Source organism: Camelus ferus, chromosome 9 (assembly GCF_009834535.1).
Source record: "Camelus ferus isolate YT-003-E chromosome 9, BCGSAC_Cfer_1.0, whole genome shotgun sequence".
Lineage (NCBI taxonomy): Eukaryota > Metazoa > Chordata > Mammalia > Artiodactyla > Camelidae > Camelus > Camelus ferus.
The window spans coordinates 43,208,773-43,236,745 of record NC_045704.1 but is presented as its reverse complement, the minus strand read 5'-3'; the positions used below and the strand labels follow the sequence as shown (position 1 = coordinate 43,236,745).

General features: G+C 49.9%; 1 protein-coding gene across 2 annotated transcripts in view; it reads right to left on the bottom strand.

The window, feature by feature from the left end:
- Positions 1-25,845, bottom strand: part of BEAN1 (brain expressed associated with NEDD4 1) — a 34,093-nt gene extending 8,248 nt beyond the window's left edge. For both annotated transcript variants that reach the window (XM_032486470.1, XM_032486471.1), the window contains exons 1-2: positions 25,720-25,845; positions 17,279-17,385 (exon numbers count right to left, since the gene is read on the bottom strand). In XM_032486470.1, coding sequence (XP_032342361.1) covers positions 17,279-17,303 — 25 coding nt within the window. In that variant the 5' untranslated portion in view covers positions 17,304-17,385; positions 25,720-25,845. The remainder of the gene's footprint in view (positions 1-17,278; positions 17,386-25,719) is intronic.
- Between the last annotated feature and the right edge of the window lie 2,128 nt (positions 25,846-27,973).

Genomic DNA, 27,973 nt, shown 5'->3' with positions numbered 1-27,973 from the left:
TAGTGGTCACTCTGCTACCATATTCTCTCTAATAAAGTACAAGCCAGCTGGCCATCCAACCAATGTCATCCTCTTCCTCTCTACCATGTGGCCTCTCACCTTTGAAGTCAGTGGCAGGACTTGGGAACATCAGAGACATCAGCCTTCCTTGGGGAAGGCAGGAGTGTAGGGGGTCCACACTGCTGTCCTGGCTCTGGACTGCCCCGTTCAGGATGTCCCAGCTGCTGCAATGATTTAATGATTTGGGACACACTGGTCACCCCACAATCCCAGGTAGATGTGCTACCAGAAAGCTGGCCATGGCAAGGCTGCAGGTGCCCAGAATGAAAACCTAGGGTTGGGTATGTGTGTGTGCACCTCCCCTGCTCAGCATGCAGAACCTGCTGCTCAGGTGCCAGTCCTGTAAGGTAACCTTGAAGATGCCCCTCCCTCCACCTGCTTCAGCAACAAATGAGACCCTCATCCTCCTGGCAGCACCAGGCTCATTGCCAGCCAGGTGCTGGCAGACGGAGCCAGTTAGCGCAGGCATTCACCTGCATGGCTGGTTGGGACATCGATCTTCCAGTCACTGTGACCAGTAGAGATAGGCGCTGCTTTAATTATGAGGGAACCTCTTGCAATTTCCAAATGCAGGGCCCATTTCATCAACAAGATAAATATGACTGCGGACAAATAACACAATGCTAGCCCCCCTACTCACCCCTCTGCCTCCATGTCAAGCTGCACCAGCTGTGGCAAGGAAAGGGGATGAGGCAAGCTTTGCCTCTATCCAAGACTTTCTTCCCAAGCAGATTCTACCAAGGTCCCCATGATCAGGAGGAAATTGTACCTCAAAATACCAGCTCTTCCCAGAGATGTGGCCCTCCCTCCATATACCAGCATGGTTAGTATTTTCATGCACTGTATTATCTCATTTGATTTTAATGATGGCCCTGATGAGATCCTCAATTAACAGGTGGAGAAAATGAGCCTCAGAGAATCAGAGAGGTTGAGTAACACGCCCAATGTCACACAGCCCACAAAGAGGGACCTGAGTAGGCAGCCAAGGTGCCATGCTCTTAGCTAAGATGCTCTGTGGCTACCGGGCACTGTGTGCTGGAGCTCATGTTTTGGGGATCTTGCTAAAGTAAAAATTTCCTCTCCCTAAAACGATGCTTTGCTTCTTCTGGGCCACTTTGTATGCAGTCAAAGTAGGCAATAACCTATGTATTATTCAGGGTGAAGGTATATCAACAGCTGAACATTGCTGAGTTTTGAGGAGGCTGGCAGGAGCTAGACCATGAGGGGTCTAGGAGGTCAAATTAAGAGGCTGTCCTTTATCCCAACAGCAAAGAGGAGACATGGAGGGGTGTGGTCAGTGTTTTAGGAGCGCCCTCTGGCGGCAGAACGGGCGCAGGGTCGGAGGCGGGGACCAGTAAGGAGGCTGCTGCGAGGGTCCACCTGAGCGCGAAGCGTGCGGCGGGGAGGAAGCCGAGGCCCAGGGCTTCCGAACTAGGTGCAGCTAAGCCCTGAGCGGGGCTCAGGTGAAAGCACTTGAAACGCAGATACCGCTGCAGAGAGTTCCTCCTGTGCTCTAAGTTGGCGTCCTCTGAGCAGGCTCCAGAGACAGCCCTGCTGCCATCCCTGCTCTGCAGATGGGGTCCCAAGGCCCTCTTCAGGGCTGGGATGGTGCCTGGGTCCGTGGGCCACTGCCGTACCGGGCGGAAGCCATCTCTCGTGCCTCCAGATTCCTGGCCCAGGGCTGGGACCAGGAGCCACAGGTGAGTCAGATGCCCCCCCCCCCATGCCTCCGGCTGAGGTTTGGGGTCTGGCCCTTGCTTCAGATGCTTTTGTCATCCTCATTTACAAATGAGGACACCGAAGCTCCCTGAGCTGAAGTTGGGCTCCTGGTTTTGTGGCAGAGCTGGGATTTGAACCCAGGTGTGTCTGATGAATCATGAAATAGTGGCACATAGCAGGGGACAAGAGCAAGATCCAGTGGAGGTAGAACTGGGTGCTGTTCCTGGTTCTACCACTCACTCACTCTGTGACCTTGGGCGTGTCCCCTGTCCTCTCTGGACCTGCTCGCTATCTATCTAAAGAGACACTTATTCTTGAACTGTTCTCCCTGCAGGGTGGGTGAATGGGTCTGAGAGGGGTGTGGAGGAGGCGGGAGGCAGGTGAGCACAATGCGAGGAGGCAAGGCAGTTCCGGCCTGTGTCCGGGGATGAGGTCGGCACTGGCTGCAGTCTGGGACATGTGGGGAACATGCAGGGCAGGAAGATTGAGGCAGACGGTCATTACTGAGTCCTTGCTGAGTGTAGCGTGTGGGCAGCTCCACAGCCACTCTTTCTGGGTACAGGAAAACACTCTGCAGCCTGAAGCCCTCAGAGCACTAACAAAGGAAGGCACTGAGACACGGGAGGTGCTGGGCCAACATCTTTAGACCTCCAGTCTTGCCCATGGGGGCCCAAGACTGAGATCTGACTGACGGTTCCAGTCACAAAAATTTCTGAAGACATTTGCAATGGGTCCAGTTCCCTGGCAAGCCTGGCCTCAGCAGAGCACTTATTCCTCCAGTGCTGAAGCCACCAGGGTGAGGCCCTGTGAAGTCACTGGAGGGAATCTGGGAAACAGGATTGAGGTACCATCTTCCCTTGCTCACCAATGGCCAGTCCCAGCCTCCCAGCAGGGATGTGGAGAGGGGCTGGGGAGGGGACATGGCAGGGTAGGCCCACTTGCATGGGCACTTCTGGGACTCCTCCTCTTTTTTGGGGGGCGACCTCTCAGCCCACTTGCTGATCTCCATCCTCTGGTCACCAGGAGACTGTGATGGAGAGACGTCAGTGCTGGGGGCAGGTCAGGGACATCCACCCTGAGGGGGCTGGGACTTGAAGGATGAACCAGCAGAACAAGATCAGGGGAGGGAGGAAGGGGCAAGGGCAGGAGCACAGAAGGGTGAGGTCCCAACAGAGCTCAGGAAAGGAGGTGCGCCTGGCGTGAGGCTGTGCTGTGTCACCTGAACACTGGAATTACGGGGATGAGGAAGAGGCTGCTTGGTGTTCAGGATTCTTCTTATAATGGGAATGTATCTCTGCGAAAGGTCAGCTAATGTCATGTCAAGGCCCTGACACCTTTTATACCATTTGTGGCATGAAGCGGGGGTGCAGATTATAGTGGAAAGGAAGTTATCCACCTGTTAATCAATCCTCCATAAATTCACTCAACCACCCAATCATCCACCCTCCCATGTATTTATCTGCCTAGGCATCTACTCAGCATCCCCTTGATCATCTATCCATCCATCCATCCATCCAACCAACCATATATTCAATCATCCATCCATCTATCCATCCATCCATCCACTCACCAGTACTCACTAAGTGCTTGTTCTATGCCTGGACAAATGCTAGGCACTAGGAACATGTATGTGAATCAGACTAAAATGAACCTCAAAAACTGTAGAAAGCAAGAAGTCCTGCACAGGTGCCCCACTGCCAAGAGGGAAAGTCTTGGTGCATCACGGAGCCCCCTGCTCTCACTTCATGCAGAGTAGCTCGGCTTTCCTCTGTTTTACGTATCTGAGTTAACAGGAGTTGCTTCGCTGCCAAGTAGATTTTCAGCCACCACATTAAAATATAACTGGAAAATATAAATGACCACCCACAGGCCTTTCATGATTCTATAAATGTAAGATGAAAGTGATTTATTCCACAATTAAGCTAGTCTGCCACTTAAATAAACTCGCCAGAGTTAACTCACTTGTGCCTCTATGTTTCCAGACTCCATAAGTTTACCATCTTGTCATCATTTCACTAAGGTTTTAACTCTGGTTTGGTGAACAATTTATTTGTTGGCTGGAAAACTCACTGAAACAGTGTCACAAACCACTTTTCCCTATTGCAGAGGGAACGGTGAGCTGGCTGACATTACAGAACCAAGCTATGGCAGAGTTAGACTTCCTACCTGAACCCACACCAAACTCATTTTCTTGTTAGAATCATCACTGACCCCAACCTCATTTTCTCTCCTCTTCTGTCACCACCTCGAGCTGCTTCTGAGGCTTTTTTCCACAGAGAAGACAGATTTTATAACACTGGCAGTCACTGTGCCTGCCTGATGAGCAGGAAATAGTGGAACTGTGTTGAGGAGCACATATAGGTGGGGGCAGGGGGCTGGCCCAGCCCACCCGTCAGCTAGGGATTACCTGCCGCATCCCAGCTCACATTATGAGACTCGAAATCACAGCTTGGAAAAATGACCATTTACTACAACATAGACTTTCCAGGAAGTTCGTGAATAACTGATATATAAAGTATTAAACTCATAAATATTGCAAATTATCATCAGCTATCCCACCATAAGCTGGACCAGCCTAGAGGTGTGTTCTTGGACCACAGTGGCTGAGCCCCCTTCCCAAGTACTGTCTTCCTTGAGTTTTGCTTTGGCCTTTTGCTTCTGTGGGTTCTGATACTGGGCACATTAGGGGTGATGAGAATTTGTCCTCTGCTCCACAGAGGTCCCCTCAACTCTCAGAATTTATAGGGGCATACAGGAAACAGCACGATGGGCAGTGTATTAAAAATAATATATCATAAGTAGAAAGGACTTATTCCAGGAATGCAAGAATGGTTGAAGACCAGGAAATCTATTAACATAACATGTCACTTCAGTAGGTAGGATGAAAAAAACTGATAGAATAGGCAAAAATAGATACTTCTTGGCCATGATAAATTATCATGATCTCAGCTGACTGAGAACATCACACTGAACAGTGGAGCTTTGGAAGTTTCTCAGCACGTGGTTCATGGAATGTGGATTTATATAAACATTGTGGAGTATTTGGGGACAAGCCCTGGACACCTCCGCCCCCAAGATTGCTTTGCAGCCTTGAGCTGAGCCAAACCAGCCCCGGTCCTAAGGGCTTTTATTCCCCAATATTCAGTATCCTGAGAAGGTGAGTGGTCCTAGTGTCCTCTGGGAGAAGGGTCACGCCACTGCCAGTGCTGACATGCATCTTGTCCCAGGATCTGGCTGAGAAAGACACAGACAGTCCTGGATTCAAATCCTGCCCCTGTCCCTTGCAGGCGGTGCCCTCTGAGCACCTGTTACTTCATCTGCAAAGTGAGACAGCAGTCTCTTTGAACTAATCATAGCACACTACCTAGCAGGATGCTTGGCACACAGTAGGTGCTCAGTGTATGGTAATTAAACCTTAAACTCTCAACCCCCCCCCAAAAAAACACCACCCCCTAGACATAGTTCTAAATGTGAAAGGCAAAACAGTAAAGCTTCAAGAGGAAAAGACTGTGGAATATCTTCATGACCTTGGATTTCTTAAGCAGGAGACAAAGGCACTAAGCATGAAAAACTTGTTAAGTTGGACTATATTAAAATAAAACTCTTTGGTGGGAGTTTGGGCTTTGAGGTGGGTAGGGGCATTGGAACTGCACAGGGACTGAGATATGAACAGGGTCAAGGGGAAGGTTTGGAAAAAGTTTGGAAAGACTTTCTAAATCATTTGCAACCTGCCCCAGGACTCCAGAGAATGCTTCTCAGGGAGTCTGTGCAGGTGCCTGGAACCAGCTAATAGATCCTGAGACACAGAAGGGTCCTTCTTCACATCCTTATGAAATCCTCCATTTTTGCACAATTTGCTGTTTGCCTCTAAAAGGTTTGTTCTTTGCAGGATTCCCAAGAGAGTAGCTGCACCATCGGTTACTGCCGGTCAATGTGAAACAGTGTGAACTGAGCATAATACGTCTTGTGATGATACAGGAAAATGAAAATGGACACCTAGGCCTCATGTTCAACAAGGAGGCCTCACACAGCCTTTCTTCAAGTAAGTGATAAGTAACAAGCCCCACAGGATTGATTCCTTTTCCGTTCGCAACACATGAGTCTTAGCAGCAGCTGACAGGAAATGTGCGCTGTCCACCCGGGCTGTCTTTGGATGATGACTCACCTTACTAGTGCCTTTGGTACCTCTGATTCCCTATGTCTCAGTGTTAGTGACACTTTAGTACGTCTAAGCCTGCAAGGCTTTTTTTGCCGTGGAAGTATAGTTCTTGGTTACCATATTCAACTTACAAACAGACCCTCTTGCAGTTTTTAGAATGTGTTTTTTGCAGTTTACTCTAAATCAAAGCCAATGGTGAACAGAGGGACAATGCTGTGTGCGTCTTTCTCCTCTTGTGTGTTTCATCGGCTTCCTGTCCCCATGGCTTCTGTCATAAGACAAAGGTGTATAGCAGGGCCTTTCATTCTTGTGCATGTAAAAATAAATCCCACTGCAGGAGAAATGCTGGCTGGGCTGGGATTGAGCAGAAACTGATTTTAAAATGATAGGTAAACGTTTGTTAAGCCAGACACTGATCTTCAGTCACTGTGGTGCTTACACCATTTAGTTCAGTGTTTTTATTTAGCCCTCAATATAGTATCTATTTTCAAAGAATTTAAGGAACACAAGTTGAGTTATAAATTCCATACTGTCTGGGAATTTGAGAGGCATGTTGTTTTAGATAGCTGGATTTTACGCTTGGTAGATACACCAGCATGCTAGTCTATTGCTCAGGTGATTGATCATCCTTCTCCCTCACAAGGATGACGGGGGGCACCTGCCATGGTGCTATGATTCTTACTGTTTAGGGAGTGCTGGTGACACACTGTGCATGTATAGTAGCCACATGTACTTCAGTAGTCCTCAAACTGTTGGGATCATTGTCAATATTTTAGTGTTGGAAGCACTTTATTATCTTGAAAAAAATAAGAGATTTTTAAAAAGTTTAAATTACTTCATGAAGTCTTTTAAATTTCATTTAACCTGAAACCTAAAATTTCAATAATAGACAAAAACTCTTTAACAAGGCTGCCATCCAACTTCAAAGGTGCCCATCTCAGCTTTTACGTTTGTAAGTTTATTCTTTGAAGTGCAGCAATAGAATCCTCTGTTCCTAAGGAGCACAAGAGGGTATCCTCTAACTGTGTGTTCTGCGTCATTTTATTTTCTGTAAATTTTGAAATTAAATATGCATAAAGTAAATAATTATATATATAAATTAATAAATGCTTTGTATGTAAAAATTAAGAATATCTGTTAATCCAAAGACACAATTATGATAGTCAAAAAGCAATCTACAAAGAGGGAGATTTTTGCAATAATATATCCAAAATATATAAAGAACTCCTAGAAATCAATAATAAAAAGATCCAATAGAAAAGTGGGCAAAAGGCTTAAACAATCGCTTCACAAAAGAGGAATATCTAAAGTGCTAAATACATTGTATTTAATCATCAGAGAAATTCAAATGAAAACCACAAAGTGATATCTCCACACAGAATGGCTAAAATAAAAAAATTCAGACAATATCAAGTGTTGGTGAGGATACAGGGCAACCAGAACTCTCATATATTGATGGTAGGAATGTGGATTGGTATAGCCACTCTGGAAAACCGTTTAACCGTAGCTGTTAAAGCCCAACATATGTATACCCTGGGTGGAATCCATTCTTCAACAGAAGTGCATTAACATGTTCACCAAAAGCCATGTACTAGAACAGTGCTATCGAATATGGTAGCCACTAGCCACATGTAGCTACTTTAATTAAAATTAAATTAAATCAAAATTCAGTTTCTCAAAATTGAAGATGACTCAAAGAATGGAAAGATATCCCATGCTCCTGGATTGAAAGAATCAATGTTATAAAAATGACCATATTACTACACATAAAGCAATCTACAGATTTAATGCCATCTGTATCAAAATACCCAGGGTATTTTTCACAGAACTACAACAAATAATCCTAAAATTTATATAGACCCACAAAAGACCTTGAATTGCCAGAGCAATCCTGAGAGAAAAGAACAAAGCTTGAGGTACAACCCTCCCAATCTTCAGACTATACTACAAAGCTACAGTAATCAAAACAGAATGGTATTGGCACAAAAACAGACACATAGATCAATGGAACAGAATAGAGAGCCCAGAAATAAACTCACACACCTATGGTCAATTAATTTACAACTAAGGAGGCAAGACTATACAATGGAGAAAAGATAGTTTCTTCAACAAGTGGTGCTAGAAAACTGGACAGTCATGTGTAAAACAATGAGATTAGAACATTTCCTCACACTGTATTAAAAAAAAAAGAACTTTAAAAAGGTTTAAAGATCTAAATGTAAGACATGAATGAAACCATAAAACTCCTGTAAAAGAACATAGGCAGAACACTCTTGGACATAAATCGTAGTAATATTTTCTTGGATCAGTCTCCTAAAGCAAAAGAAATAAAAGTAAAAATAAACAAATGAGACCTAATTAAACTTAAAAGCTTTTGCACAGCAGCAGAAACCATCAACAAAATGAAAAAAAAAAAACCAACCTACAGAATAGGAGAAAATATTTTCAAATGATGCAACTGACAAAGGCATTAATATCCAAAATATACAAACAGCTCATCAAACTCAGTATTAAAAAAAACAAATCCAATAAAAAATGGGCAGAAGATGTGAATAGACATTTTTCTGAAGAAGACATACAGATGGCTAACAGGCACATGAAGATTCTTAATATTGCTAATTATCAGAGAAATGCAAATCAAAACCACAATGAGGTATCACCTCACACCTGTCAGAATGGCTGTCATCAAAAAAAATGACAAATAACAAATGTTGGAGAGGATGTGGAGAAAAGGGAACCCATGTACACTATTGGTGGGAATGTAAATTAGTACAGGCACTATGGAAAACAGTACAGCGGTTCCTTAAAAAAGTAAAAATAGAACTACCAAATGATATAAGAATTCCGCTCCTGGGAATATATCCAGAAAAAAAAGAAAACACTAATTTGAAAAGAATTCTGCACCCCAGTGTTCATAGCAGCACTATTTATAATAGCCAAGATACGGAAGAAATCCAAGTGTCCATCAACAGGTGACTGGATACAGAAGATGTGGTATATATACTAGAATGTTCACTATTATTTCATAGCCCCAAACTGAAGCTGACTCAAAATGTCCATTAAAGTGGAATAGATAAGTTATCTGTGGTAAATTCACACAATGGATTACTATATAGTGATGAGAATAAATTATCTACAATTGTATGCAATACTATGGTTGACTCTTAGAATACATTGTTGAGCAAAGGAGCCAGACACAAAAGAAAGCATACTGAATGATTCCACACATATAAAGGTCAAAAACAGGCAAAACTAATTTATGGTGACAGAAGTCAAGACAATGGTTGACCTGGTCATGGTGTAGTGAGTGGAAAAGTATATGGCAGGAGTTCTATGGAGGAGTTTCTTGACCTGGGTGTGTTCAGTTTGCAAAGAATCATTGAACTGTAAGCTGATGATTAGTGTACCTTTTGTATATGTGTTATATATAGTGGTAGGTGGACAAACCAGATTTCCCCCAAAAAACGAAGGAGAAGGAGAAGGAGAAGGAGAAGGAGAAGAAGAAGAAGAAGAAGAAAGAAGAAAGAAGAAAGAAGAAAGAAGAAGAAAGAAGAAAGAAGAAGAATCCCTGATTTCTGGTGTTACTTGCCAATTTCCATGGTGTAAATACTCCCATCATGGTGGATTTCAAGCTAGGTACCAATGGTTTAACAACAGGTCATGAAACTCCTGAATATTTAACTATTCACTCTTGTGAGCTGGTATTTCTACTAAATAAACAAAAAACCAACCCCAGAGAATCCCTGAAAAGGAATTCCTCAGTTCAGTTCTCACTCCAGATGTTTAGAGGTCCTCCTGGAGTCTTGGGGCCCAAAGGGGAAGGGCTGAGCAAGTGGGAGGGGAAGAGTTTGCTGGTCTGACTGTCCAATGCCCCCATGTTAGACTGAGGGGGGACCAGGTTGTAATAACCTTTGTCCTTTGAAAGACTAGCTTGGTAAACTAGTCTTGGTATTACCATTTCCTCACTATAATTGGTTTAGGGGTGGACATGTGACTAAATTCTGGACAATAAGACAGGGTAGTGTGCTAGGGGACTTCTGGGAAAAGTCGTGTCACTGCCTGGCTTGACGGCGCCATCGTGCAACGCAGAAAATGTTGGAGCAGGAAGATGGAAAGAACCTGGGTCCTCAGTGACATCCACCCCGAGAACCCTAAAGCTGCTCCATCCCAGGACTTCCCTCCCTATGTGGAAATAACACATGTCGTCATTGTTAAGAAAAAAAAAAGAAGAAGAAGATATCACTTGGGTGACAGTTTTACTTTCAAAAGAGGGCTGTTATTTCTCTGCATCTTCACTGAGAACAGGGCTGCAGGATCCATGCAGAAACAACACTGTATGTAGTCAGGCTGGGAGTATCAAAGTTTCAGCCACAAACATTGTGGGCAACCTGGTCCAGTCCTCAATCTGCATCTCAGTTTGTGCATCTCTGGCATGAGGCAGTTGTGGTGGAGTCCCAGGGTAAGCCCCATAGGGTCAACAGATGATCTCTTACATCCAATCTACATGGTAGGGTGAACCCATTTCCTTGAGTTGTCCCATCATATGCCCATGATGGGGTCTGGTGAAAGGCTGGCATCTGATGAGAGCCTGTCAGATGAAGGGCAGTCAAGTGTGCCCACTGCCTCTCAACACCAACCTGGGGCTGGCTGGGAAGGGAGAAGACGTGATTTCCCCTTGGAACAGTCTTGGGCGGACCCTACAGGGAAGACTGAGTGAGTTCTGCAGCTTTCACTGTAGGATTCAAGAGCCAGAGGAGAAAGATAAAACAAACCCTTACCGAGCATCTATGGGCTCACCCAACTCTCACAGTCACCCTGGAAACTGGGTCTCATGGTCCCATTTCATAACTGAATAACCAGAGGCTTGCGTGACTTAAATACATGTGCTCCAATGGTTTTTGAACCTGGGTCTTTGAGCTCTCATTGCTTTTAGTGCATTAGGCTACATCCACCCTAGTCCCTACTCTTAGGCCCATTCCTAGAGAAGACAAGTATCCAGTGGCTGAAGGGCCTGGGGGATGGGCAGAGGAAAGCTCTGGAATGATTTTCTCAAGCAAAGTCTGGAGGTCACCTACAGACATAGGTCCAGGTGGAGTCAGGTGGGAGGAGGAAGCAGCCCGTAGAAGCTAATGGTGTGGGGACTCATGGAGGACATGATGCTTTAAATGCAGAGAGAAGCAAATAGAGGGAACTCTGGGAGGTGAAATATATAAAGCTCCCAGGGGGTCTAGCATGCCCCGTGCCCTGGGCTTGGAAACGGAAGCACTGCTTTTGAATCCTTTCTCCTCCTCCAGTGGCCCCTGGGTCTCATGTGACTTCTCTTGGGGCCTCTCTCTCCTGTCTGGGAAGCATGCACCACTTCCATGGTGAGGTCACAGAGGACAACTAGCTTTTCCTAATCGCCCTGGGTACGGTTCCAGGCTGAGCTGGGTTTCAGGGTAGCTAATCTAGGGTAACCCTTGGCAGAGAAATGACAATGTCCTCCCATATTCCTGTTTGCAGGTAAAGCCTCCCCAGTGTACTTGGCTTTGGGACATTGTGGGTGACAACTCCAAGGACCACGCTTTCCTTGGCATGATTTCTAGACACAGAAACCATTTTGCCCTCCACCAACCAAAGGCTCGGTCTCTAGAGCTTTCCCTTTCCCACGCTCCCTGACTATGGCAGAATAGGCTGGAGGGAGACAAGAGGGAGGCAAGGAGGCCAATTAGGAGGCTAGGACAGTGGTTCAGGTGATGACAATGGAGTCCTTAGTTCAAGGAGTTAGCAGTGGAGGTGGATGGGGTCAGATTTGAAAGTGAAACTGTTAGGATTTTCAGATTAATTGGCTAGGGGGTTGATGAGAAGAACAGTAAAAACTGACCAAGTTTGGACATTGAGAACATGGAAGGACTGAGATACCACTTACTGAGACGGGGAGGAGGATGAGCAAGTTGGGTGAGGGACTATGAGTCAAGATTCGAAGTTTTGACATGTTCCATTGGAGATGCTCTGTAGACACTGGGTGGACATCTAAGTGGAGATACGGGGTGGACAGTTGGATATATGAGTCTGGAGTTCAGGGAGAGTCTGGAGCTGGAGATGTAAATTTGGGGACTGTCAGTGTATGGAAGATGCTCAGTGCCATAAGGTGGATGAGATCAGCCAGGGAGCCCAGGGGACGGGGAAATGCAAAAGCTGCCACCTGGGAGTGCTCTGCGAAAGTTGGGGGTACTGCTACTGTTTTTATTACTCCATTAAGTGCTCAAGCTGAGGGTGATTCCCACTTGCCAGGGACTCCTATATAAAATGATTGTGCATTTAAAACTGAGCTTAGCTACCAGCTGCTGAGGACTCACTACAGGCAGACTCTGCTAGACAAGAGAACTCTGAGTTGGGGGTGGACTTTCCATTCAAAGTTTTGGGGTGAAGGAGCAGACTTGACCCCTTCCTTGTCCTTTTGTCCAGCTGTAGCTGAACTAAAGTTGAGCCTTTGAAAGGCTCACCTAGGGTGATTCCCTGGCCCCACCATTTTCCAGTGGTGTCACCTAGACTAGTTTCTTCACGTCTTTGAGCGTCAGATTCCTCGAGCATGGAAGGGGCACCCTGACCCCTCCTGTGCAGAGTGGCTTCAAGGAAGCAAGGAGGCCATGTAAAGAAAGAGCATAGGCCTTGTAAGCTCTCTACCTGTGATATCTCATTTGATCCTCACAGCAACCCTCTGAGGTGGACAATCTTATCAACCTCCATTTGACAAATGAGGAAACTGAGGCTCAGAGAGAAATGACTAGCCAAGGTCACTCCTTCTATTCCCTGGCCCACTCCGACATCAGTCCTCAGGAGGGAATGGACAAGGGTTTCATTTCACAGGCCACTGATCACTGGGGAGTGCATGCATGCATTTAGAGGGAGTCTGAGCTCGCATCCAGACTCAGTAGGAAGGAGAACTGCACTTGATTAGCAAAGTCTGCTCTGGGCACAGAAGTGGTAAATGGTGAGGTGTGTCCCATCATTTGCCCTCCTAGCTCTCAAGTCCTTCCTTCTGTTGACAGTGAAGTCTCTGCACAGGTAACAGTTACAATGAGCAGAAAACAGTAGTATTAAGTCCAAACCCCAAATTCATCTCCAAAGTCTTCTCCCCTCCATTTTCCCCACTCTATCACCAGAGACTTGGGTAATATTAAGCTCTATACAGAGAGCATGGACAAAAGGACAAGACTTTCAAGTTTCTTGAGTATCTTCTCAGTGCCTGGCACCAAGCTGTATTGTCCTTATGGCACATCAAATCTGGGCATCAAACCAAAAGTCTCTTTTGACTATTTTCCATTTTATAAATGAGCAGGTAGAGGGTTCTAGATGTTAAGGAGCTTGCTCCAGATCACACAGCTGATAAGTGTCAGTGCCAGGTTGTACCTGAACCCAAGCACTGTCTACCATATCACACTGGCTCTGAGGGAGACCCAGGCCCACCCAGAGGCTTTTCCAGGCTGTGATTCCTTCCAGCCTGTGGGCAGCCTGTAAGCTTAGCAGAGACAAGCCCCACCTGACTTCCCTGTGGATCAGTGGCTTCTATCTTCCACCCTCCTTCCTGCTTGGCTGCAGTCTCTGTCCTGGGGCCCCAGAGCCCCTCTTTCCCCAGGTCTGTCCCCAGAGGCCACCTTTGCCTCACAGGGAGTTCTGTGGAGCTGCCATGTGCTGGGGGCAAAGAAGAGGTTGTGAAGCATCTGTTCTTGGAGTAGATCCGTTCTGGGTCCAGGGGATCCTGGGCCGCCCTGGCCAGCTGGGGCCAGCTGGAGAAGGCTCCCACACCTCCAGCCTCTCTGGGGAGCCAGGCTGGTCCTCCTCCTCCTCATTCAGTGCTTAGGGCTGAAAATGGCTCACAGGCCTGGCACTTGCAGGCAGGAGACCCAATTTCCTTCCCTCCCTCGTGGCCAAAACCCTCAGGGTTAGCCTCCCCTGAACTCTTGAACTCTGACTCCTAGATCTGGCTCTTGCTTGGGAAATTTTGGAGCTTGTTTTTCCCTTTGGGGGGCTTTTTTCCTCTGTGCTCTTCTCAGTGGGCAGAGGGTAGGGGTGTGGAATCCCAAACAGGAACAAGCTGTGGCTCCTATCCTATTTTCCAGGTTTTAATGGGTTTTGGCATCTTTACATGCACTGAGAAAAATAATTTTGTGAGCAAAGAAAGTTAAAGCAATTCCCTGTTAGGTATCTAAATTCACTGAGCAGGAAAGGAGGTGCTAAGAAAAGAGGGCTTGTGTCCGTGGCAGGGCCCTCCTGGGATATCCAGGTTAGTCCGCAGTGCTCCCAGGTCAGGTGGATCCAGACGTCTGTGTCCCTTTCAGAACCTGCGTGAGGGCCTCCGGTCTACGAGCCCAGGAGGCCACCCACAAGGCATCTGCTTCACCTTGATTTGCTCACTTGTCTGTTTGTTCCATGAACATCTACCAAGGCAGCGATTTTCAGGTTGGGTCTGAGAAGGAGCCCGGATTGGGGGAAGTCAGGATGGAGATCTGTTGACCCAATTTGGAAACCCCAGGGTCTTCTTGGGCAGTTGGCGGTGATGGCCATGTTGGAGGTGAACTGAGGGTCACTCACAGATTTCTGGCCTGAGGACTGAGTTGATGGAGGTGCTCTAAATTAAGATGGCAAAATCAAGCAAAGCTGGCGTGGAGGGGAAGACGAGGAGTTCAGTTTGGCACAGGCTGTATTTGAGTAGTAGAGGTGGGGGCCGCCCAGGGGAGATGGGCAGCAGAAGGCAGAGGAAGGACTCGGAAGCCCAGGTAGAAACCGGGGTGGGAGAGAGTGTGTGTGGAAGCTGCTGGCCTAGAGGCTGCGGCCGAAAACAGGGTGAGGAGGAGAAGGCCTGGAGCATTCCTGCGAGAAGGCCAGGGGAGGGCCTGGAGCTCTGGGGGCCCCAGCATCCCAGAGCAGGGGTGGGAAGAATCCAGCTTCCCCCATGGCCAAAGGAGCCCATGAATGGATGGTCAGAGCCCAGATGGCCAGAGGGGCTGGAGGAGAACCCAAGGGCTCTGAGTCAGGAGCCAGACGGAGGCGTCACAAAGAAAGTTGATGTGACCACCAGGGTCAGAGGCGGTGAGAACTGGAAACTCTGAGATGGACCTGGTGACACAGACATCGATGGCGGGGGTGTAGGAGCCAGACTGAAGCAGACTAGGGGTGCTGAAAGAGGGGACTATGAGCACTTCTTAAACAAGTTCAGAGAAAAGGGAAGGAGTCTGACTGGACAACATGAGGAGAAGAATCCGGCAGAAAAGGAGAGAAATGATGGAGGAGGGGAGGGCCTGGGCAACCCTATGGGACCTGGCCTGCCACTGCCTGGGACCCCTTCTCCAAAGGAAATTGGAATAGACCCCAGCCTGTAGATGGAAGCAGAGCTGCTCTGGCTGAAGCTGGGTGGTGGGGGGCCCGGGTTCTGCTCACCTGGGCTCCCCCACCCTCCAGAAAGCCTACCTCAGGGCAGTCTTGAGTTCTTGGGACCCACTGGCCTCAGATGACCCCTTTGCTTTAGCAGTGAGGACAAGCTGGCCAAAGCTGTGGGGAAAATCTGGTGGCAGCATTAGGAGCTTCTCCCCTCTCTGGCCCCACTGCCTCTAGCGCCTGGTCTACAGTGCCTGACTCTGCATTTATTCCCTCAACAAACATTTATGGAGTGCCTACTGCATGCCAGTCGCCAGGCTTGTGGGAGGAGAGGGAATTCAGAAATGTGCAGGAACTGCTTCTGAACAGCCCAGAATACAGACAACCACACCCTGAAGTCCTCAGGAGGCGGATGCCCAGAGCCCAGTCCTGGGGTGATGGCCTCTATTCATGCAGACAAGCAGGACTCCAAAGGGCCTAGCTTGACCCAGAAGGTTCTGGAAAGCCCTTTGCACTCAGCAGCCCCAGCCTTCTCCACTGCCAGCTGCTCCTGGGGGTGAGGACACAGCCACCAGCCCTTCGTGGGACAGTGTCCCTGGGCTCCGACCCGCTCTAATGGCTGCCTTCTCACCTGCCTGGGGCTTGGGCTCTGACACCCCGATTATCCCACAGCAGCAGCCACGGTGACAACAGTAACAATAATTTACTGAGCAGAAACTATCAGAAATCTTACAGCTCCTGACCTATGCCCTCCTCGGTACCCACGGTAACCAGTAGCCAGCCTGGGTCTCCCCACCCCCGAGTACTGCTCCCTGCACAGTGAGCCCCACTGCCACCCTGCTCCCTGGGCATGCCTGCTGATGAGTGCTCCCGGACCGGGACATGCCAGCTCTCCTACCTCACAGCAGCCCCCTGATGTTCAAAGATTTGACAATCAGGATTTTGACTATTTGGAAGAGAGGCCCCCAACTCCAAGATGTGGGATATGTAACCAGTGGTACAAATCTCAGCAGACACTGGTGAGTTGGGGTGAGGCAGTAGCCAGAATGAGTGTGGGCAGGGAGATGACTAGATAAAGGGGGGCTAGGGTGGGGTCCTGATTTCACACAGATGCACACTCCCAACTCACCAAGGAGAAGGGATGGGAGGTTATGCGTGTCTTCCCAAATTGCAGCAAGGCATGGTGGTTTTGTGGGGGACTTGGGACATCATGGGAGGAAGCAGGCGGCCACCAGGGGGAGAGGTGAAGGGGACTCTGGGGTAAGGTGGCAGCATGAGTCAGTGAAGGCAGGGCTGGTGATGACTAGAGGAGTAAGCCATGGGGGCTGCATTCTTGAGTCCCAGGTACACCTGATTGAGTCCGTCATCTGGACTCATGGGCATCAGGAGCCATGAGAAGAATGTTAGGGGCAAAACCATCGAACAGCTTCATTAGATGAAACAAATTAGTAAATGAGGGGTTGCATGGCGGGGATGCTCCAGGAAGGGTTTCCTAGGACAGTGAACGCCAAGGAGTGTGTTCTGTGGAGCACCTCTCCCATGAGACATTCCTTGTGGTCAGCTAAGTTTGAGAAGGTCACTGGGCTTTCTCTTTCCTGTGGGAGCCTCACAACACACAGCACCACATTAAAGGCTCTGAAAAGTCCTGCAGGAGCAAAATCCACTTGACTTGTCTCACCCAGCATTTCCCATACTCGTTTGGCCACAAATTTTTTTAAAAAGTAACCCCATTAATATCCCTTGGAAGAACTCTGATCTACATACACTTTGGGCAGTGCTGATACAGAGAGACTGGCAAGATGACATGTCTCTTGAAGATGCTAGGGGTCTTCTGTGTTGCCCTCCCTCCATCCATCATTTCACAGCAGCCCCTGATCAGACCCCTAGAGCTCTTTGGCCAAACATCCTAGAGATTTTCTCTGCAATCTTAACTCTGTCTTTGCCTGGCCCCGAGCCATGGGAGGATGTGGGGAGGAGACTTACAGGGGCAGGGGCGTTTGAAGGACATGTAATCCTTGGAGCAGAACAGCGGAGCCAGCCTGCCCACGTGCACAGCTCCGACTCCTCGCAGGGAAGGACCCTCCGCTCACCTGCAGAGACACAAACAGGCAGGTGATGGGGGCACCCACGTGGCACCCACTGACCCGGTAGGCTGGGCACTCACATCTGTCCGCTTGGCTGTCAACCTCTGGGGAGAGGATAGTGACTTTGAGAGTATGTGCCCAGTCTGGGTGGGAGCCTGGAGGGCTCTGGGCTGTAGGGTATGGGGGTCCTGGGGCAGGGGTGGGATAAATGTGTGCGGGGGTCTCATTGGTGGGTGGAAGAGGGGAATATCTTTTCTGGATGGACCCTTGAGCATCTTGTAACTGTCAGGGCTGGACGGACCCTTAAAGATCAGCTCAATATCCTCATTTCACACAAGGGGAAACTGAGACCTGGAGGGGGAGAGGGGCTAGTTCAAGGTCTCACAGCTGGCTCTGGAAGGGTGTTCATAGATGCCTAACTCAAACCATATTATTATTATTATTCCAACAATTTTAAGGGGGAGATGCTCCTTTCATTCTCATTTTAGAAACAAGGCAGCTGAGGCTCAGGTTATATAGCTGTCCAAAGTCACAGAGCTTCTAATTACAGGCTGGGACTAGAACCTGGGTGTGTTTGACTGCAAAGCCCACACTGTCAGCCAGCACACTCCCCTAGAAGGCACCTAATATATTAAATTACTGATTCAGAAATAAAGACCCAGAGAATGAAAATGTCTCTTCTCCAATTCCTCCCACACTCCTCTATGAACTTCCAGGTGTGACACCTGGATGTCTGTGCAGCAAAGGAGTGCCAGGTCACTCTAACACCCATTTGCAATGGAGAAAACATTTTCCAAAAGTAACCCATCCTCCCATGCTGCTGAAGATCTGGTTCAGTCTCTCCTGGTGTGTCCCCAGGTGACAGGAGGCTGTGGGCATGGTAGAGTCAGCGGTTCTTATTTCCTAGGGAGTGTGGTCACTTGACCTGCAGACACCAAACTGCACCTTTGGATGGATGCAGAACCCAGCAGATGCTTGCAGGGGAACTGGCAGCTATAAGCAACAGGAAAAGAGCCTGGCCCCTCCAGGTCCCAGGAGGCAGTCAGCTTCCCTGCTCTTGGATGGGAGGGAATGACATCACTGTGGACAGAACTTTTCCGTGAGAGGCAGTTCCAGCAATTCCCGCCCTTGTCTCCTCCAGGGATCCCTTATGTTATATGGTTTTCATCCAAATGGGTCCCATGGTTTGACAGCGCCAATTGGCCAAGCTAAACTAAATTGATTTTTCTATTTAGCAAACAAATCAAATACCTATCTTTGGAGAGCCTGAGCTCAGAAGTCCAACTCCTGAGTGCTAATATCACCTCTGCCACTTCTTGGCAGTGTGACTTTGGGCAAAGCATGTCACCGCCCTGAGTTACAGTGTCTTCTTGGGGAAAGCAGAGTAAAAACCCTTGACCTGCTGTGAGGATGAGGGTTACGTACAGAAAGCCCTGGCACGAGGTGAGTGACTGCAAAATGCCCATTCTGCTGTCCGAGGGGGTGGGAGGGAGGGACCATCACTGCTGCTGACCTGAGGACCTCTCTTCAGGTGGCTTCTTCCAGCTCAGCCTTTCCTGGTGTGAACCCCAGGCTGGCCTGACACCCACTCCCAGTCCCCATGGAAACCAACCTAAGAATTCTGATGCAGGAGGTAAAGGTAGGACTGGTGTGGCAGGCTGCTTGGGGAACTGTGATTTCACACCAGAAAGTTCACAAAGAATCTCAGGGCCCGGGATCTACGCTTTCTAAAAATATGCTTGTGCACGTGTGTTTGTTTCTGCGGGTATGCCCATGTGCACTGTGGCTGCCTGTGAGTCTGGAGGGGACACAAGTGGGCTAACAGGTCATCTCTTGTGCTGCTTTCAGAGAGGTCTTTCTTAAAGGCAAAATGGATCATATCACTCCCTTGATGAAAACCCTTCCATAGCTCCCTGTGCCCTCAGGAAACTGTCCTGGCTTCTGCACCAACCGCCACGGTTACAGGGCTCTGCTCATCTCTCCAGTGAACGGGCAGAGTGTAGGGGCTGAACAAACACATGCTGAATGTACACTTCCTACAGGGCTGTCTGGGTGATGCTGACCACCCCCCTACACTTCAAGCAGTTGTCTCAAAGGTCCTGCTTTTCCTGGAGGCTCCCTGTGCCCCCTCTTTCCTCCCACTGGGCCTTGTGACTCTGAGATGAAGGCTGAGGTTTTGCAGGGTGAAGGGAGGTACGCAATGGGCCTCCCTGGGCAGGGGGCGCCAAGAACCCTTGCATAATGTATGGTTTTCCACGGTCAGTTTGGGTGTTTGGTGGACAATGTGTAAGATCCCAGGTGGCCAGGAGGCTGGTAAGGGACAGGGCAGGTTTGGCCTGGATCTGGTAGACCTTTCCATATACCGAGATGTTCTGGGCACTCAGGCATTCAGGCTCACATTCACCAAACACGTGCCACGTAATGTCCCTGACATCACCGCAACAGGTCCCTTGAAGTGGGTAACATCGTTTTCATTTTGCAGATGAGAAAACTCATAGGCTCTATGACACAACCCAACTCAGGTCACAGAGAAGAGACAGAGGAAGAGCTGTGCAGGGAGGGGCGCTGTCACCCCCACCCCCTCACTGCCCCTCGGTTACTGCCAGGGACACCCCACAGAGGTTTGAAACCCAGGTCACGTCTCCCCGCGCCGGCCTCACTGGGAACCCAGCAACTGAGGCGAGGCGCGTTTCTGCCTGTGACTCATCTCCGACTGGGTTGTCTGGCTGGAAACTGGAGGGCGGGCGGGCGGGCCGGCGGGCTGCGGTACTCCAGGTTCTGAAGTGGCTGAATGGTGGGCGGCAAGTCCACGACACTCCCACTTCGCTTCGTGTCCCTGCTCCTGGAATACGTTGCGACACGAGTGTGGTTATGGGGACCGGCTCCGTACCCGTGGCGGAGGCAGCCAGGTGGCAGCGTGTTGGGGGTGGCCAGCGCATGCGCAGTACAGGCCGGCGGCCGGGAGGGTGAAGCCTCGCCGGGGTCCACGGCGGCCGCGGCAAGGCCGCGCGGTGGCTGGCCCGCCCGACCCGCCACGTCTGCGCAGCGCCTGCTCTGCCGCGGTCACGTGCTGTCAGCCTGCTGGATCTCAAGCCCCCATTTTACAGTTGGGGATCCAGAAACGAGCCTCAGAAATGGGGGTGGGGGCGGGTGTTTATGTAAGACTGGGAACCAGCTGATTTCCCCAATGCCCGAGAACATTCCTTGGCAAGTGCGGTTGAACGTCATTACAGGCATACCTTCAAGATATTGCGGTTTGGTGGTCGGTGAGGCTCCAGACCGCAGCAATAAAGTGAGTCACCCACGAATTCTGGGGTATCCTAGTGCATATAAAAGTTGTTTACATCATACTGTAGGCTAAGTAAGTATGCAGTAGCAGTTTGTCTAAAAAACAATATACACACCTTAATGAAAAAATACTTTATTGCTGAAAACCGTTAACCATCATCGGAGCCTTTCTGAGTGGTAATCTTTTTGCCATAGTAACATCAAAAAAATCACTGATCACAGATCACCACGGCAACTATAACAATGAAAAAGTTTCAAATATTGCAAGAATTGCAGAAATATTACAAAATGTGATGCAGGAGACATGAAGTGAGCAAATGCAGTTGGGAAAATGGCACCGATAGACTTGCTTGAAGCAGGGTTGCGCCAAACCTTCACTGTGTAAAAAACACAGTATCTATAAAGTGCAATAAAAAGAGGTATGCCTGTAAATGTCCGTCACGTGACTGAATGAAGACACGAATGAACTTAGGAGTGGAGGAGAAAGATGTGAGAGAACAGTGGCAGATCTAACCTGGTCCTCACATTAGAAAAGGGATCTAGGTGTGTGGCAGCCTCTGTAGCATGGGGGCCTTCTGTCCCCACACAATATCTGGCTACGTGTGTGCTATACTGGGATGGTCTGGAAGTGGCTGGAGGTTACTGGGTCTCCAGGTTGCCTTAATTTACGTAGAGCAGCCTCCTACTGGATCCCCACTATCACCAAAGCCCGATCTCTAAGACTTGATTTACTGTCTAACTGCATAAACCAGTCCGTTTGCAAACCAGCAAATAGGTCCTGACCAAGGTTGTAGAGAAGCCTGATTCCAGGGCCCAGAAAACACCAAAGAGGGCACAGAAAAGCATTATTACAGCAGTGAAACATGGGACACAACCTCAATGTCCAATAAGAGAGGATAGGCTGAACAAATTTTGACATGCACTTATAATGGAATATTACATAGCCATGAAATCATGCTTTTAAAGAAATGCTTTTAATAACAAAGATTTCCAGTATAATGTTAAGAGGGGAAAGAAAACCTAGATAAGCTGGTTATGGAACTCTGTGTACAACATGATCCTTATTTTGTAAGGAAAAAAGGGGAACATATTCATACATAGAAGAAGATTAGGAAGGAAATAAACTAAAATATTCACAGTCATGTACTGTCTGGGCAGTGCTGGGATTTAGGAGGCTTTTTATGTTCTTTCATATTTTAATGATTTTCCAAATTTTCTACAATGAACATGTATTATTTTTATAATCTGAAAAATCATTAAAATGAGGATTTGAAAAAAACTTTTTGTGCTAATAAAATAAAGAATAATTAAGTGAATAAGTCAGTGATCATTAACTTGCTGGAAGTTTTAAAAGCTAATTTAATTGCCTTTGAACATGTCACTTGTTACTGCAAAGATTTAAAAAAAATTACCTAGTCTCTGAACTTACTGATAAGGTGCTTTATTAACATGTTGGGAAAATAATCTCCACTTTTTAACCTTCATCACATTTTCCCTGGTGCTTGAGCAAGTCCTATTTGTTAAATTTTTGAGGGAAAAGTTTACACCATGAACCTTAATGTTTTATTTTCAGGCAAGCTATACACTTGGTAAAAAAAAATAATAAAAGGCCTGATGTTTGTAAAATACTATATAAGTTGCAAAGCATACTAAGTGCTGGAGCCTGTTCTAGTCTCTGGGGGTATCAGAGTGAGCAAAATGGTTAAAAGTCCCTGCCTTTGGGGAGTTTACATTATATTGACGGGGACAGACGATAAACAAATGAATAAGATATATAAATGTTGGGGGTGATAAGTGCTATGGAGAAAAATGGAGAGAAGAGGGATAGGGAATAAATGGGGGCTGCTCTTTTAAATCAGTTTGATACTGTTTGAATAGAAAAAAAATGAAGGTGTCTCTAAAAATCTCTAGCTTGCATACAATTAACACACAGACATACAGTGATTGAAGGTCTCCATGGAGGAAGCATTTCAACAACTAATTACATATCATCTAAGATACAGTGTGCTAATTATCAATTCTACAAACTCATAAAATTATGATGAGTCATAGTGATGTTTTAAGTTTTCTATACCTAGCCAAATTAGATAGTTCCTAACCTTTCTAAGCCTCAGTGTTCTCATCTATAAAACAGGGACAATTATAGTACCTAAATCAGAGGGCCCTTGTCAGAATCCAAAGAGAAAATGTTTATGCTTGGGAAACAGCATGTGTTCAAGGCCAGTGCATAATGCAGGCGCAGCAAGGCCACTGCGAGGGGGCCATTTGACACTGCCATGTGTTTCCTATATATTATTTCTTCAGTCCTCATAACTGTACCTGGAGGTGTGGAATATTTGTTCCTGTTTTTAAGAGGAAATTGAGGCTCTGCAAGATAAATCTCCTGCCCAAACTCCCATGCCATAAACCCAGGGAGTCCAGCTCAAGAAGCCGTGCTCTCAGTCACAACTCTACTTTGTGCCCAGGGGCTTCAGAAGCCCTCCTGGCTTCAGTTTCTCCCTTTAGGAGGCCAAGAGCAGACTTGCCACCTTCCCGCCTGTGCTCTGAGCACTTCCAGAGCAAAGGCTTCAGGTAACAGGGCTCTAAGTGCGTCTGATTATTCCCCAAGACTGAAGGAGGTGCCCATACCTCCATCACGTTCCCTATTGGCTGTGTTCCAAATACTGTGAACCAAGAGACAGAAACCTAATTAGTTTCTGATTAACTCCTTTGGGAAGAAGAGGTGAAGATTACGGAAGATGCATGGCTATGACACCCTAGTGGGTGAGTTGGTGGTGAAGTGGGGGGAGGCTACAGAGGAAGAAGAGGAGAAAGCACCGAGAGGCAGCCCATTCTGCCTGTGTCACCAGGTCCCCACCAGGCAACGGGGGGTCAGACCCACTCCTCCCGTTCCCCCCTGTTCTGGGCAGCTGGGGCACAGGTGAGCAGGTCTAACACAGGTATCCACAAACTGGACATTTGTTTTCTTCCCAACAATGCTCCTGGTCACCTGCACCCTCCATGCTACCTCAAGGACTCTAGCATCCTCCTCCAGGCTCTGGGCCTCAATGGCTCGCTTGGCTCTGGGTCTGAAGCCTCAGCTGCACAGACCAGGCAGATCTCTTCCTGGGGACCTTCCTGCTCTGAAGTTCTAACCTCTCAGTCCGCCATGGGCTCAATTTCCTCCTCAGGGGTCATCATTTCGGGGGCCTCATGACTCAGTTGCCTGGACGAACACATCGCAGTCAGCTCAGGATCAGGGTTGGGACCCCTCAGACTTCCCACTGTCTCCTTGCCCTGGTGGCTGCTCCCACTGCTGCTTTCTGCAGCCTGTCTGAACTGTCACCACTGGACTGTCCAAGCCACCTGACTGTCTGACTGCTCCTCAGGGAAAGCAATCCTCCCCAGGCCCCCAAACCCTGGAGTGGAGGGAGATGTGATTCCCTTGCAGAGTGTAAGCGATGCATGGGGAGCCCTCCACTGGGGCAGCAGACATCAGCCAAGGGCAGAAAAAAAAAAAAAACAGCTGGTCTGATACAGTCTTTCCCAACCTGGATGGAGATGGAAGGTAGGGTGGGAGGGAGAGGAGAGCCACTGGGAAGCAGAGAGCCCAGGGAGGAGGGATGTCTGAGCAAGGACAGGCCCAGAGGAGAGGGTTTTGCACCCCAGTTAGATCTCAACAGGTTTGGGGGCTTCAAGGGCCTCTTTGGATGGGGGTAGGGGGTCGTGTCCCCACCACCTCAAGGGAATTCACTCTGCCTCAGCATCTACTGGTGCTGAACTTCATAAAATGACACCTGTAGTCAACCTGAATTGAGCACTGGCTGTGCCCCAAGCATGGTGTTAGCACCTCCCCCCACAAGCATCATCTCATTTAATCCTCCCAACCCACCTTCGCCACGTTTCAGACAGGGAAACTGAGGCTCAGAGAAGTTAAGTATCTTGCCTAAGGTCACACAGCTAGGAAGTCAGCCAGCCCACCCTCTGGTTCCAAAGCCTTTAAACATTGTGCTCACAACAGAATCCTGCCTACCTGTCAGCGGAGGAAACTGAGGCACAGGGAGGTGAAGTCACTTGTTCCAGTAGCCCAGTCAGGATGTTTGAGGAGAGTTAGGAGGGACATGCTCAAGGCAAGCGCCCATGGGACTGTGTGAATCAGGACCAAGGACAAAGCTCATGGAGCCCCCGCCTCTCACACCTGTCACTTGTTTCCTCTCTTTCCCAGCCAGAGGCTAGCCAGCCCCCGCTGGCACCGGGCGTGGGATCCTGAGGGCAGCCCTGGGTCCTACGCGCCGCAGCCTCAGGACCGCCCGGCCGGCCGGCCGGATGAGGAGAGAGGAAGGGCCGTGCTAGTCAGCAGGGATGGGGTGGGCACTACCCACTTCCGAGGGCGCTTGGGGAGAGGCGGCTACACCGCTTGGCGCTGCGCAGCCAGCCAGAGCAGCCGCCTCGGACTCAGCCTTGAGTCCCACTTACCGCGCCAGGAAAAGTCTGTCCCAGAGCTGGAGAAGGTGCGGTGGGGACGCCCCCTCTCCCACAGCTGGTGCTGAGACAGGCCAGCGCCGCAGGCACTGAAGCGGGGGCATGGCCCTGGTGACCTGCCCGTCGGAGGGTCAAACTTCCCGGCCCGAAGGTCGGGGGTGGGTTCTAATTTCAAACTCCACAAAGCCTGGAGCCCCTTCCCTCTTGCACCCCGGCCGAAAGTGCGTCCTAGTTTCCCCTTCTTGGGTAGGTTGTTCAGGTGTCCCCGAAACCGAGGGCGCGGGGTCGTGGAGACTGTCTACAAGGGGTAAATGTTCGTCTGGGACTCGAGTCGGGCAAGAATCCGTGAGACCTCTCCTTCCCCGCGGCCCGAGAGCGTGCACAGGGGCAGCCTCCGCCCGCGCGGGTCCCGGAGCCGGGGTCGGCGGGAGAGCGGGGATCCCGTTCGGAGCGCGCTGCGGTTCAGCGCCGGACCGCGCTGAGCGCCCTCGGGTGTGTGCGTGCGCCGGGGCCGCCGCAGAGCGCGGGGGAGGGGGCCAGGACCCCCTCGCCGCCCCTCCCCAGCGCCGCCCCCGGCCCCACGCCCCTTACTCGGCTTGGCTGCCTCGCTCCGCTCCGTGCGCCGCACTGCCGGCTCCAGCTTCGGCTCCAGCTCGGGTTCCCCCTCTGGCTCCGCTCCCGCTCCCGCTCCGGATCCCGCTCGGATGCCGCTAGCGCTCGGGCTCGGGCTCGGGCTCGGGCGTCGCGGGGGGCGCGCCGCTCCGCCTCGGCCTGCTCGGCGCGCAGGGGCGGGGCGGGGCGGGGCGGGGCCCGGCGGAGCCGACCAGATGCCCGCGATACCCGGCCGAGGAGGCGGCGGCGGTGGCGGCGGCCTCCCGGCCCCGGCCCTGCCCTGCCGCAGCCCCGCCCCGCCGCCCGCCGGCCCCGCACCGCCGCCCACGCCACGGCCGCCCGCTCCGGCCGCCCTGCGCCGTGGCTCCAGGGCCTCAGCAGCGCTGGGCCGCCGCCCGGGTCATTCCTGAGCCGGGGGGACGCGGGGGAGGGGGAGGGACCAGCCGCGCCCCTCTGCGCACAGCCAGCCCGACACCCATGCAGCGGCAGGCGGGGCGGCGCGGCCAGGAGGCCGAGAGATGCTGGGAGGCCAGCGCGCCAGCCAGACGTGTGAGGACAGCGTGTGTAGAGAATGACATACAGACAGGCGGGAGCCAGATGGACAGACACACAGACATGTGCAGAGAAGGGTAGACAGACGATATGTGCAGGGAAGGACAGCCAGACATGTTGGTCAGAAACAATCCTGACCAGTAGGGCAGGGGACCCCTGTCACGGCCACTGGGAGGGGCAGACAAGCCTGGGAGGGCCTTCTGCTCCCAGTTGCCAGCCGGTGAGTTCTGGGGTGTGCGAGATGTCAGCTAGGCCCGGCTGAAGCCTTCCCCTCCTGAGCGACCAACTCGTCTATTTCCTTACCCCCTCGCTTAACCCAATGCCCTCTGTATTCCCTATCCCCAAACCTCAGGCACAGAGCTCGGCCCTGGAAGACACATGCCTGCCCCAACGAGTGCCTGGCTCACGGAGGGGCTCCTGGCTTTCAGGAACTGCTCTGTCCCCGCTCTACTTTGGGGCCTCGGACAAGCCCAGTCCATACCCTAGACCTCTCTTTCTTCATTACAATAGAGTTGTTTTTTGCACCCTTGCTAGTGTGGTGCTCTCCAGTTATTTGTGGAATCATTTATTTAATCTCCCCTACTTAACTGGGAGCCCCAGGAGGGAGACCCTTGGGGGCCTGCACTAGTATTCACTGTAAATTTGATGAATGAATTGATGAAATACTTTGTTGATATTTCTCCTAACCTCATTTTGTGGATGGCAGCTAGTAAGTGGTTCTCAAAAATAAACAACGAGCCGCACATGTTGATGATAACCCTTGGGGAAGGTGAGGGGCCATGGGGATAGCATAGGAGAGTAGCGAGGCAGCCATTGGCACTGCGAGGAGAGTGTGGTCAGAGTGAGCTCTGGTGGGGAAGACAAACCTCACTCCATGCCACTGCTGCCAGTCACCGTGCCTCAAGCTTCCCTGGGTGGGTGCAGAGGGACCTGCATGATCTAGAGCCCTGGTGGGTCAGGACGCTTCCTAGCCTCCTTTGGTAACTGCTCATTCTGCCTCCTGCACCATCTACACCATCCCCCTTCCAATCCCAGACCATGGGAGGCGGTGGGACCCAGGCTGAGGGATTCCAGCTCCATCTGGGGCTGTTATAGGGGCATATGTGCTATGTAGGGCATGGAGCCAGAAGAAGGGGAAACATCTCTCAGAGCCCTAAGAAATGGGACACGAGAGGTCCTTTGTCCAACCCCAGACACTTATTTTATGGATGAACAAATAAAAGACTAGCGGAAGGAGGCGACAGGCCAGGGCCAGAGAGTAAGATTGGAGGCGCTATGACTCCCAGGCCAGGGCTGTACCTGCTGCCTAACCTTACTAAAGGTGGCCTTGACCTTCCTGAGAGACACCTGCTGATCCGTGCAGGGTGGGTATTCTGGTGGTTGAGTGGTATTACTTGTAATCTGTCCCCTATGACAAGACTGTTTGTGTATTTTGTGGGGACCTTGTGAAAGGCTCTAGCCCTAAAGAGTTCATACCCTTCCTCCCTCCACTTGAGCACCAGTGGTCTGGCAAATCTGGCTTGTTCTTCACACTGGAACCCAGGACTGCTTTCCACTGGGCATGGTCGTATTGAGTCTAGCTCGGGGGGGGGTTGGCTTATGTCCATTTGCCTATCTATCCATCCACAAATAAATATTAGTGTGGGACACTGGAGAAACATCAAAAGGTGAAAAAAGAACA